General features: G+C 40.8%; 1 protein-coding gene across 2 annotated transcripts in view; it reads left to right on the forward strand.

The window, feature by feature from the left end:
- Nucleotides 1-12,157, forward strand: part of NAV2 (neuron navigator 2) — a 310,894-nt gene that overhangs the window by 130,105 nt on the left and 168,632 nt on the right. For both annotated transcript variants that reach the window (XM_056852251.1, XM_056852253.1), the window contains one exon: nucleotides 4,315-4,472. In XM_056852251.1, coding sequence (XP_056708229.1) covers nucleotides 4,315-4,472 — 158 coding nt within the window. The remainder of the gene's footprint in view (nucleotides 1-4,314; nucleotides 4,473-12,157) is intronic.

The raw sequence follows: 12,157 nt of genomic DNA on the forward strand, positions 1-12,157 counted from the left end.
CTCAAATCCAGATCATACTTTTAGAGATGACCTGCAACTCTTGTTTTTGCCTTCAGTACCTTCACAAGAACAACCAGGTAGCTAAGAATATTCAAAACATGGTCAAAATGAAGAACAAAAAAGACACGTAAGAATTATAAGGCTTCCTTTGGTTAAGATCTTAAAAAGAGTCTGCTGGATCCGACAGTGGTCCATCTAGTCCAGCACCCTGTTTCACACAGTGGCCAACTGGGCATAGTGGCCCTCCCCTGCTGCTGCCTGCACCCACTGGTATTTAGAGGTTTGCTGCCTCTAGAAATAGGGCTTTCTTCAGTCACCATGGCTAGTAGTCATCAAGGGACCGTGAATCTGTCAAATCCCCTTTAAAATGTGGCTATTCTCATGGCCACTGCTATCTCCCCTAGCAGTGAATTTCACAGTTTCTTTGGTCTGTTCTGAAACTATTTCCCAACAATTTCACTGGGTGACCTCAAGTTCTAGTCATTAAGGAAGAGGGAGAAAAAGCTCCTTCTACCCACTTTCTCCACCCCTTGCATATTTTTATTCATCTCTATCATGTCTCCCCTTGGTTGTCTTTTTTCTGGACTAAAAAGTCCCAGACTCTCCAGCCTTTCCTCATAGGAAAGGTGCTGCATTTTCGTTGCTCTTCTTTGTTCTTTTTTCCAATTCTATCCTTTTTGAGATATGGCAGTCACACCTGCACCCAGTATTCCAAAGGAGATCACACCATACCTTTAAACAACGGCATTACAGTTTAATTGTTATGGCTGTTTTATTTTCAGTCAGTTTTCTAATAATTCCTAGCATGGAACTGGCCTTTCTGAAAAATTTGGTATCATTGCAAACTTGGCTACCGCACTGCTCAACCTAATTCCAAATAACTTATGAACAAATTAAATAGCAATGGTTCCAATACTATTCCTTGTGGGCCCTCAATGGCTCACTTCCCTTCATTGTGAGAACTGTCCATTGATTCCTACAGACTGCATCCTGCCATTTTACCAACTTTTAATCCATGAGATGACCAGTCCTTTTCTCCCATGATTGCTAAATTTAAGTCTTCAGTGAGGTAACTTATCAAAAGCCGTTTGGAAGTCCAAATATATGATGTCTGCAGTATATGATGCCAACCTTATCTACATGCTTGTTAACCTGCTCAGAGAACTCCAAGAGGTTGGTGAGGCAGAACATCCCTTTGTAGATGCCATGTTGATTTCCCCTCGACAGACTTTGTTCCTCAATGTGCTTAATAATCCTCTTTTCAATAACAGTTTCCCCTAATTTACCTGGAACAGATTTTAAGCTAACTAGCCTGTAATTTCCTGGATCTCCCTTGGACCCCTTTTTAAAAGTTGGGATGGCATTTGCTCTTTTCCAGTCATCTGGCACAGATGCTGATTTTAGCGACAAGTTGCGTATACTTGTTAATAGAGTAACAATTTCATATTTGAGTTTTTAAGAGCCTTCAGGTATATGCCATCTGGACCGGCAGATATATTGGTTTTCAGTTTGCCTAGTAGTCCTAGAACTTCACCTCTTGTCACTTCAATTTGACTCAGCACCCTTCCCCAAAAAGGTGGCTCTGGCTACTGCTCAAATTCTCTTTTTGTTCACCTTATTGCCAACTAACATGTGTTTGCTAGAACATATGCTCCTTTATGTTCACCTTGTTCAGGGGAACATTCCACTATTTAAAAGAAACCTTTTATCTTTCAAAGCTTCCTTGACTTGAGCTGTTAACCATGCAGGCATCCTTTTAGACTTGTTGGTACCTTTCCTAATTTGAGGTATGCATTCTATCTGGGCCTCAATCAGCATAGTCATCTCATTTTAGTGAAGTTCCCTCTTTTGAAATAAAAAGTGATCATTTTGTACTTAGGGAGCAAATTTCAGTTGACAAGAATGCTGAACAATAGCATTGTGGTCACCCAGTACCTCTTTTCTTTTTCCTGGAATGAAATGCCAGAATTTTGTAATTCCTATGCAATTTATTTATGCATCTGCTAGCAAGTTTATATGCCTGGGTTAGAGAGGACAAATTACAGGGCCTCTTTTCATCCTTCTTACCAGAAATAAAAATAGGAAAGAAATTTGCAAGTAGTCCAGAAGCCCAGAAAGGAAGGGTGTGTAGGGAGAGGAAGGCTAGCAGAAATGTACGTTGACTCGATAAGGCAGTTATATGCAGTCTATCCACACCTTAGCTGTTGCAGGTGTTTCTCTTTACCTTTCAACCAGCATGTGCTTTGCATGAAGATTCGTGCCATGTCTATATCAGGTCTCTTATAAAAAGCATGAAAGGATCTTTCCTTACCTTTCCTCCTTGATTCTTCCTAACCCTTTCCTGGTAGGCCTTTATTTAGGCTATTTCTCTATCCAGAGCTATAAACTGGATCCAGGTCATGAGTTTGTGTTTCAAAGGTGCCTTTTTTTCTCATGGAAGGACTCCTTCAGTTCATAAAAGGTGCTTTTATTTTCATGGGCTCCTTCTGTGAGTAGAAGGGCATATTTGAATCCAACACCATGTGTGTGTGTGTGTGTGTGTGCACTTGTGATGACTATTATATGCAAGGTTATAGAAATGTCTCTCTTTGTTATTACTTCTTTTTAAATTAGACAAGTAAAAGATTCCTCTTTGGAGAGACAGGCCTCATTTTATTTTGTTTTAGAGACAAAGCAGTTTTAGTTAATTGGGAGATAAGTATGTTGAATTTCGCATTGAAAGCATGTGCATGCTTCCATGCTTTTCCTCATCTTCCCTTCTTCCCCTTGTTTAATCTGTTGGAAAGAAAGCATCGCTAACTCTTTCTTCTTCACAGCTCTAAAGGTGCCTTTGGAGTGAAAAAAAGGTTTGTAACGTTACTAACCAGATGGGAATTTTGCCAACAGGACACTATACAAGAATAAATACTACTGTTTTAACCGATTGTCTCCACTGAACTGTTAAAGAAGCAAATATTATACAGTAATAGTCTCATTCCTGAAAACACAGGCATAAATCATATCAGCATTGTTTTACACTTAGTACCACCAGCCCTTGGGGATTTTGCTACAAGCCGCTGAAGGATGAACAAAAATTGTACGATGGGCTGAGGCAGAAGACATTCTAGGTAGACTGTGTGTGAGCTACCCGGATTTTTAAACCTTAGAATTCTGTTGCAAATTCCCTGATACATTTGGTGTAGGACAGCTCTTCCCATTGCTGGTTCCATCGCAGTCTGGGTCTTTTGATTTATAAATATGCTGTTGACTAAAGTGATTACAAGTGGCAATTAATGCCCTGCATGATGATTCCAGAGGATGGGCTTGTGGAATGAAGTATAAGTAACAGCCAAAAACCGGCAATGGGCATTGCCTCTGCTCTTAGTCTTCACGGGTTCAGAGCACATGCATGTGTTTCATGCCTATAATGGTCAGTGAGTGTTGTGAGAATGTGACCTGTGGATTTATAGCCATAGGCTGTAATCCAGCACATTAAATCACTCAAACTAATGGGATTTTATTTGCAACTGTGAGCTGTATTACAGCAGACATTTGTAGACCCAAATGTTGTCTCTTCTTTCTTTTGTGGGGCTCCATTAAGAAACTATATTTCTCCTACCTGTTGTAAAAAAAAAATGTTTGCTACAGTTGGTAGGCAAGAATTAGAGAAACACTCAATTTTGTGATGCCATTTCTGATTGGTATCTTGCTGGGTGAGATTTCTTAATGAAACAGGTTCAGTATCTACCTTCAGATCTGGCAACCCCAACCCTAGGACCTTATCTTTTCAAGAATGACATCTCTTGGAATTGTGCTTGAGTGCTGGAATCCATTAGGGTCCCTTGAACAGAAAAGCCTCAAAGCTAATTATTTCAAAATTGTATTTGCAGGTAGCCTAGTGACCAGATTAAAATATTTCTTATGTTACATCCTTCCAGATTCCTTGTTCGGTAATTTGTTAATATATGCCTCGATTAAATAAGTCCCGAAGATGTGAAATATCCAATGCTGAAGAGCCTGAAAAGGCTAACGTTCACCATAGAGCATGAGGCTGCATGATACGGATCATTTGCTTGAATTGGGCTGTTCCTCTGTTTAAGCGAATTAGGAAGCCCTTGTACAGGAGTATCCATGTGATGATCAGAGCATACTTGGAACTCAAGACTGGACCAGTTGTTCTTCATGAAATGTTTTGAGCTGACATTCATTTCTGAAATATTTAGGTCTTGCTGAGCCCTCTTCACCTGCTTTGGCATGAACTTAAATTCATTCTGATCCACTCTAAGGGCTTTTGGGGAGCAACGGATTTGCTAATTTGTTTTTACCTCAAAACAGACTTCCGGGTCCGACCACGAGGGTTTCAGCTGCAGGCAGCGAGGCAAAAACTCGTGGTTCAGTTAGTGCCAACAACCGGCGCAGCCAGAGCTTTAACAACTATGACAAATCCAAACCCGCAAGCTCACCGTCCCTTCCATCAAATAGCAGCGAGAAAGGTAAGTAAACTGAAACATTGTTCTGACTCAATGCAGTTCTCAGAAGCTGATTTTGTTTTAAGCGTTGCAAATGCAGAGCATGACCTAGACAGTCAAGCGTTTTTTAAGCATTTGCTTAAATCTCCCACTGAAATAAAAACAACTTAAATGTTCTTAACTTTGGTGGGATCAGGCCCATAGAACCCTCCTATAAAACATTTCTAGTCGAATGAACCGTCACAGAAATCACAGGGAGATTACTTTATGGTTTGCATAAACTTTTGCATGTGTTCCTGTATCCTGCAGAGTTCAGATGGGCTTCTGGTCTAGCTTGTATCCTGCATGGAGAGTTTCCATAGATTTCCATAAGCAAGTAGAGGACACAGAATATGCTACACATAAAATTGTGAAGTGAACTTGGACAGAACAAGTGGATGTTTGACATGTACATTTTAATGTTCCTTGCATGTGGAGGAAAAGAACAGTTGGAGCTGCGCAAATGCTGGGATATCAGGAAAAGAGTGTCTTGAATAACCAGGCTCATGCCCTGCCAGAAATTTTGTTAGTCTTTAAGGTGCTACTGGACCCTTGCTCTTTTCTATTGCTACAGATAGACTAACATGGCTACCCATCGAGAATGTAATGCTAATAGTCAATTTTCCTCTCATAATCAATAGCATCAGATCATACAAACCATTATTGGTGTGTACATGCCAGCGATGTTGCTGGTATTAGGTAGAATCTGTCCTTATGGTGATAGCTGAAAAGAAAGGAGGGAAGAGGGCCATCCCTCACTTTTGAATCATCTGTATAGGTGACTTTCAGAAGCTTGCCATGGACTTCTCCCTAGGCCTGCTGCAGAGTCTCTGAACCCTGCTTGGTACCATCTTTTACAGAAAAAGATAAATGAAACCCTGGAATGTTATGCATGTATGGCATTTGCCACTTGAAAACAGCTGGCTGTAGTCATGACCTGTATAATCCTGGTTCAGCATAACTGTAGCAAACCCCCTTGTTTTTCTCTCATCAAAATATACATACCTGCAAATAATTTCAATGCACGCTATTGCTCTGTTGTTTGCTTTGTTGTTTGAAGGGCAGTATCAGTCCTAGGGAAGGGGGAGCTGAAAATAAATAATTAGAAGAAGAATAAGCAGTAGGAACAACTTTAGCATTTTCACATGATATATAAGCCTGTTGCCTCCCACTCTCTCCTCTCCCCACCTTCTATAGCAAGGGTGAAAGAGACCAAACATACATGATTTAAATTTAATTTCAAGGATCATTGGGTACAGGGTGGATGGCTGGTGGCATACTATAGCTTTATGAAAGTCACAAAGAAGTAAGGCACCTCATAATGAATGCCAAATGCATGGGGTTTTCCTAAGAGATACGCTGTAGAATTATATTTACTAAAAACAACTCATTTTGATAGGATACTCAAAATGCGAATGAGTGTTTTAGAATTCATGATACAAGTGCATGAAAAGGTTATGGAGCGATGTATTTGTTCTGAACAATACTGAATCATTCATAAAAACTTAATTTACTTGAATGTTGTCTGGTCCAGCTTTTCTTTGCCTTTTCACTTCATGGTTCTTCATGAGTTGTTGATCTACTAACCGGTATATGTAACTTGTTGCTAAACTTTGCCTTTATGCCAGAAGACTGGATAGTAGCAAATGTTATACCAATTTTTAAAACAGGGTCTAAAGGGAATCCAGGAAATTATAGACCAGTTAGCCTAACATCTGTTCCAGGTACATTAACAGAAACTGTTTTAGAGATATTTATTAGGCACTTCAAGGAACAAAGCTTACTGAGGGGAAAACAGTATGGCTTCTGTAAGCGGACGTTCTGCTCCACCAACCTTTTGGCGTTCTTTGACTGCTTTAACAAGCATATGGATAAGGGTGATCTGACATAGATGATATATTTGGACTTCCAAAAGGCTTTTGAGAAGGTACCTCACTGCAAACTCCTCAGTAAACTTAGCAGACACAGGAAAAATGGACGAGTTCTCTTATGGATTAAGAATTCATTAAATGATAGGAAGCAGAGAACAGGAATTAATGGACTGTTCTCACAGAGAAGGAAAATTAATAGTGGGGTCCCACAAGAATTGGTATTGGAACCAGTACTATTTAATTCATAAATGATTTAGAATTGGGGCTGAACATAGTAGTGGCCAAGTTTGCAGATGATAACAATTCATTTGGGATGGTAAAAAGCAAAGCATACTGTGAAGAGCTACAAGGATGATCTCTCTAGACCGGATGAGTGAAGTTCAGTGTTGGGTAAGTGTAAGGTGATGCACACTGGAATGAAAAATTCTAACTATGAATATGCCTTGATGGGGTCTGAAATGGCCGGACTGAGACTGAAAGAGATCTTGGGATAGTTGTGGATTGTTCAGTGGTCAAAAAAGCTCCTCCATGATGGGGATTATTAGGAAGGGGGTGAAGTTAAAACAGCCAATGTTGTACTGCCCTTGGTGTGGCTTGACTTAGAATACTTTGTGCAGTTCTAGTTGTGATATCTTTAAAAGAATACTGCAGAGCTAGAAAAAGTACCAAAGAGGGAAACCAAAACAGTTACGGATTTGGAACACCTTTCCTATGAGTAAAGTCTAAAAAATTTGGGACTTTTCAGTCGAGAAAAAAAGTTACTTGGAGGGGACATGGTAGAGGTTTATGAAATTATGCATGGGTTGGATATAAGTGGATAGAGAGCACTTTTTCTCCCTCTCATAATACGAGAACTAGGGCTGTTGAAAAAAAAATTCGGTAAAATTTTGATTTGGCAAAATTCGGCCTGTTTTTATTCAGGAAATGCCGAAATCCGAACTCCCCCACTTCGGGTCCGTGCAATTCGGCATGAGATCCCGAGTTCGGGGAAAAATTTGGCCGAATCAAGCCATTAAAAACACAATCGTGCCTTTCCGTGGCTCTGGGGGGGGGGCATTTTGGGGGTAGAGGTCTGAAACTTTCAGCGTAGCTTTGAGGGGACCGTTCTTGCAAGAACCCCCAAGTTTTGTAAAGATTGGGTCGGGGGGGGGGCTGAGATATGGGCCCCGAAAGGGGTCTCCCCTCCTTAATGTGCATCTCTGACAATGGGGGTTTGCAATTAGCAGAGCTTGCCGCCCACGTCCAAAGCTCCCAGCCCCGACAAACAGCTGATCTGCGGGGAGCAGGGCGGGGCAGGTGCGAAGAAGTTTGCAAACCATGGAAAGCAACAGGTTTGCAACCATGCAAAGCAACAGGTGACGCCTGGGAGTTTGCAAACCATGGAAAGGGACAGAGGAACGCTAAAGGAGCAGGAGGGGGTGGAATTTCCCCTTTTGCATCGGACTCGAGTCGGGACCAGGCAAATGCATTCTTTAAGTCACCATTTGAAAACCAGTTTTGAGCAAGCATCAAAATAGACCTAACCGATCTTATGAATGAGGGAAAACCTGAGGACACACAACTGAAGCCCCCCCTCAAACCAGGGAGAGAGAGACTCAAGGGGGCACACACACCCCAGGCAGAATGGGCGAAAGCCCCCTTTGGCTTCCTCCCCCCCCCCACAGAAACTGCTCCCTCCCCACTCACACACAGACTCTGCTTCCCCCACACACTCACACACAGGAGAAAAATTATAGAGAAAAGCCACAAAATGGGTCTTACTGTGGATGTCTTCTGTTCCATCTTCTTCACACCTGCCCCGCCCTTGCTCCCCACAGCTCAGCTGTTTGTCGGGGTGGGAGCTTTGGTGGGAGCTTTGCGTGGGCGGCAAGCTCTGCTAATTGCAAACCCCCATTGTCAGAGATGCACATTAAGGAGGGGGAACCCCTTTTGGGGCCCATATCTCAGCCCCCCCGACCCAATCTTCACAAAACTTGGGGGTTCTTTCAAGAAGGGTCCTCTGAAGCTATGCTGAAAGTTTGGGGGCTCTACCCTCAAAAATACCCCCCCTGCAGCCACGGAATGGTGTGAATGTGTGCTGTAAATTGAATAAAAATGCATATTAAGGGGGGGACCCCTTCCGAGGCCCATATTTCACCTCCCCGATCCAATCTTTACAAAACTTGGGTGTTCTTGCAAGAAGGGTCCTCTGAAGCTATGCTGAAAGTTTGGGGGCTCTACCCCCCAAAATGCACCCCCTGCAGCCACGGAATGGCTCTAATGTGCACATGTACACCCCCCCCAAGGGGGATCTCTCTCACACACAAACAGATACTCTCTCTTTCTCTCCCTGGGCCGCGCAGCAGCTGGGCTCATGCACTCAATTGCGACTGATTGGCCAGAAGAAGACCCAGCTTGGCCACCGATTGGCCACGGGAGAATGCTGCTTACTAACTGACGGTTATGCTGCTGCGCCGAACCCCGAATTTGCCGAATTTATTCACTGAACACCCCGAACTCACTGAATTCGGCTCCCTGTTTTCCCGCCTTTTTTGAGTTCGGTTCCATCCGAACTAAAAACCGCCAAATCAGGGGAAATGCGGTTGTTTTTCGGTTCGGGACGAACCGGATCGACAGCCCTAACGAGAACTCAGGTGCATCCGGTGAAGATGGTGGGCAATATTTCCAAGACAGGCATAAGGAAATTCACTGGAATTCACTGCCAGTTGACATAATGATAGGCTCGAATGTGTATGGCTTTATGAGGGAACTGGACAGATTCATGAATGATAGGTCCATCAGTTGCTACTAGCCATGGTGACGAAAGTAAACCAACATATTCAGAGGCAGCATACTTTTGATTGGTCTGCAGCAACATCCATCTGATTCAGCAGGGCTCTTCTTATTTGTTTTATGTTCTTATGCTCATACTTTCATGATTCTTAATATTCATTTTGTGTTCTTGAATATACTTCAAATCAACAGCAGCACCTTAATACAGCTAGGATCTGGTGGACAAGAGTGTTAGATTTTGAGACATGGAGCCCATTGCAAGTTCTTTTAAAAGTAAGCCCTACAGAATTCAGTGCTAGTCTCAGGTTAATGTACAGACAATTGTGATATTAGATAATGATCCCTACTGAAATTTAATGAGTGACTTTGGCAGGCACTAGCTGTCTGGTTAATTTACCTAACAGTACTGTAATAATAAATTTCCCATGCAGATAGCGTGAGGCACTGATATGACAGACTAACAATAACAAACCTTTCTTTCTTTCTTTCTTTCTTTCTTTCTTTCTTTCTTTCTTTCTTTCTTTCTTTCTTTCTTTCTTTCTTTCTTTCTTTCTTTCTTTCTTTCTTTCTTTCTCTCTCTCTCTCTCTCTCTCTCTCTCTCTCTCTCTCTCTCTCTCTCTCTCTCTCTCTCTCTCTCTCTCTCTCTCTCTTTCTTTCTTTCTTTCTTTCTTTCTTTCTTTCTTTCTTTCTTTCTTTCTTTCTTTCTCTCTTCCTCACATTAAAAGCAAGTAAACTGAAAATTGTGACCTATGCTGATCATAAATATATAAATTGTCCTGCCATTTTGCCTGCTGGTAGCAACCTGTGAGCATTGCTGGTCAGAGATTTCTTTGTCTTCTCCCTTGCTCTTTGACACAGGTTTTGGGCCTTGCTAACATATTGGCAAGCAGGTGAGGAACTGACCGTGGGCTCTGCAAAGGGTTGCCAACCTCCAGGTGGCACCTAGACATCTCCTGCTAAGTTTTTTTTATTTAAAAAAACTATATGTGAGGTTAATTTACCTAACAGTATTGCAATAATACATTTCCCAAGCAGATAGGGTTAAGGCACTGATACGAAAGTCTGACAATAACAAACCTTTCCTTTGTTCTTTTATTATTTCCCTTCCTCACATTAAAAGCAAGTAAATGGAAAATTATGAACTATATATAAGGTACCTAGCAACAATCAAAATAAGAAAAAAGAATGTCATAGGTGTTTGGATAGAGACTGCTGCAGTCTACACCTACATGATACATGTGGAGATGAACTGATAAGCAGTTGCCAAGCATAGGTGAAAATGAGAAACAGACCTATCTGAAATGCTGCTGCCCTCTAGTGAGAGACTCCTTCAGTTACTACAGTATTCATTGGACACTTTTAGCTTTCTTCTTAAATACACAGCATTTTATTTGAAGTCATAGGTTGATTCCACATAAAGGTATTTGCCATCCAAACTGGAGTAGGTTCTTTGGCACAGCGACACAAAATCATCCATATTCTCAGTTTTCTCCACTTTGTTTTGGTCTTTCCCAAACCTAGTTTGATATATATTTTATGGAAAGATCCCAGTCAACATATTTACACACTATGTTGATGGGAAAGTGAGCATTTTTAAAGGTCCTGCCCATATTTGCAACATTTTCCTTGCCTTAGCCTTTTTTTAAAAGTTACATTTATTTATTTTACATATTAATACAGAAAAAAAGAAAAAAAGTTGCAATAAATCAGACCAAAAAAAGGATAACATAGATAAGGCTGGGATTACAGCTACTCATGAGAATACTTAATAAATTCATACCAAAGCCATAATTAAACCTTAATGCTTTAAGCTTATTTAGCATAATATTAACATAGCATAAAAGAAGAGATAACACATTTAGTCATAGCACATTTGAAAATATCTTCACTGATTGTCTGATAAATCATATAAGAAATAATCAGTGAATGAGATATATGGCCTAACTCAATTATTTCTATGAATCCCTGAATTATTGCTATTCATCCCGGCAAAACAGTGCCTTCTATAGTCTCTATAATTATTTAAAATATGTTAATAAAATAAATCATACTATATTATATTGAAAAGTTTGTTTCTCTAAAAAAATATTTCACATTTGAAATAACAGCCTAACTTTAACTCAGTTCTTTGGAGCAATATGAATAATATAATTTCCATTTAACTTCATATTCTTTTCTTGGCCTATTGTTGTTAAAGCAGCTTATCACTTTTGCCATTGCTGCATATTTGGCAGTTTTGCTATTCCATCCCTCCAAACTTGGACAGTCTTCTGGTTTTCATTTCATTGCTAGTACAAACCTCGCGGCTGTAACCATATACTTAAATAGTTCTGCTGATATTTTAGGTATAGTTGTTGGTATAATCCCCAGTAGCATGTTCTTTGAGTTCATGGAAAATATCACTTTAAACATTTTTTGTATCTCTCCATGTACTTCTTTCCAGTACTTCCTAACTCTGTTACAAGTCCACCACCACGTGTGGCAAAATGTGTCTTCAATCTCTTTACATTTCCAGCAAAAACCTCTGTAATCTTTATCCTTGCCTTAATTTTGATTTTACAAACAAACAAACAAACAAACAAACAAAAAAGGTCGGGAAAAGCCCTCTGATGGCGCTCTCTGTGTGAGTGTGCTTGTTTGTGTGTGTGTGTTGGAAGTACAGGTAAAGTGGCAGTTGACTGAAGAAAGTGTGTACAAAACTCCAAAGTGGGTACTGTGTTCCCAGTGTTAATGTTTCTGCATTCATGGTAGTGATGACAGTCAAATGGGGAATCCTCACCATGTGTATGCATCCTTAATATATCTATTTCTGAGCCACGCCATACAGGATCTGGTAGAGCTGCAAAAAGGTGCTGGGGCAGACTGGAGGGATTGCTCAACTAACCTGAAGGAAGTCCCAGAACTGCAGAAAAATCTGAATTCTTTAAAAAATATTAATCAGGGGATTAAAAAAACCCAGAATAACAGAAACCACGCCTGTACCTTTAAAAGAAGAATTCCGATGGAACTCTTAGTGGCTATTTGGGG

Source organism: Euleptes europaea, chromosome 6, assembly GCF_029931775.1.
Source record: "Euleptes europaea isolate rEulEur1 chromosome 6, rEulEur1.hap1, whole genome shotgun sequence".
Lineage (NCBI taxonomy): Eukaryota > Metazoa > Chordata > Lepidosauria > Squamata > Sphaerodactylidae > Euleptes > Euleptes europaea.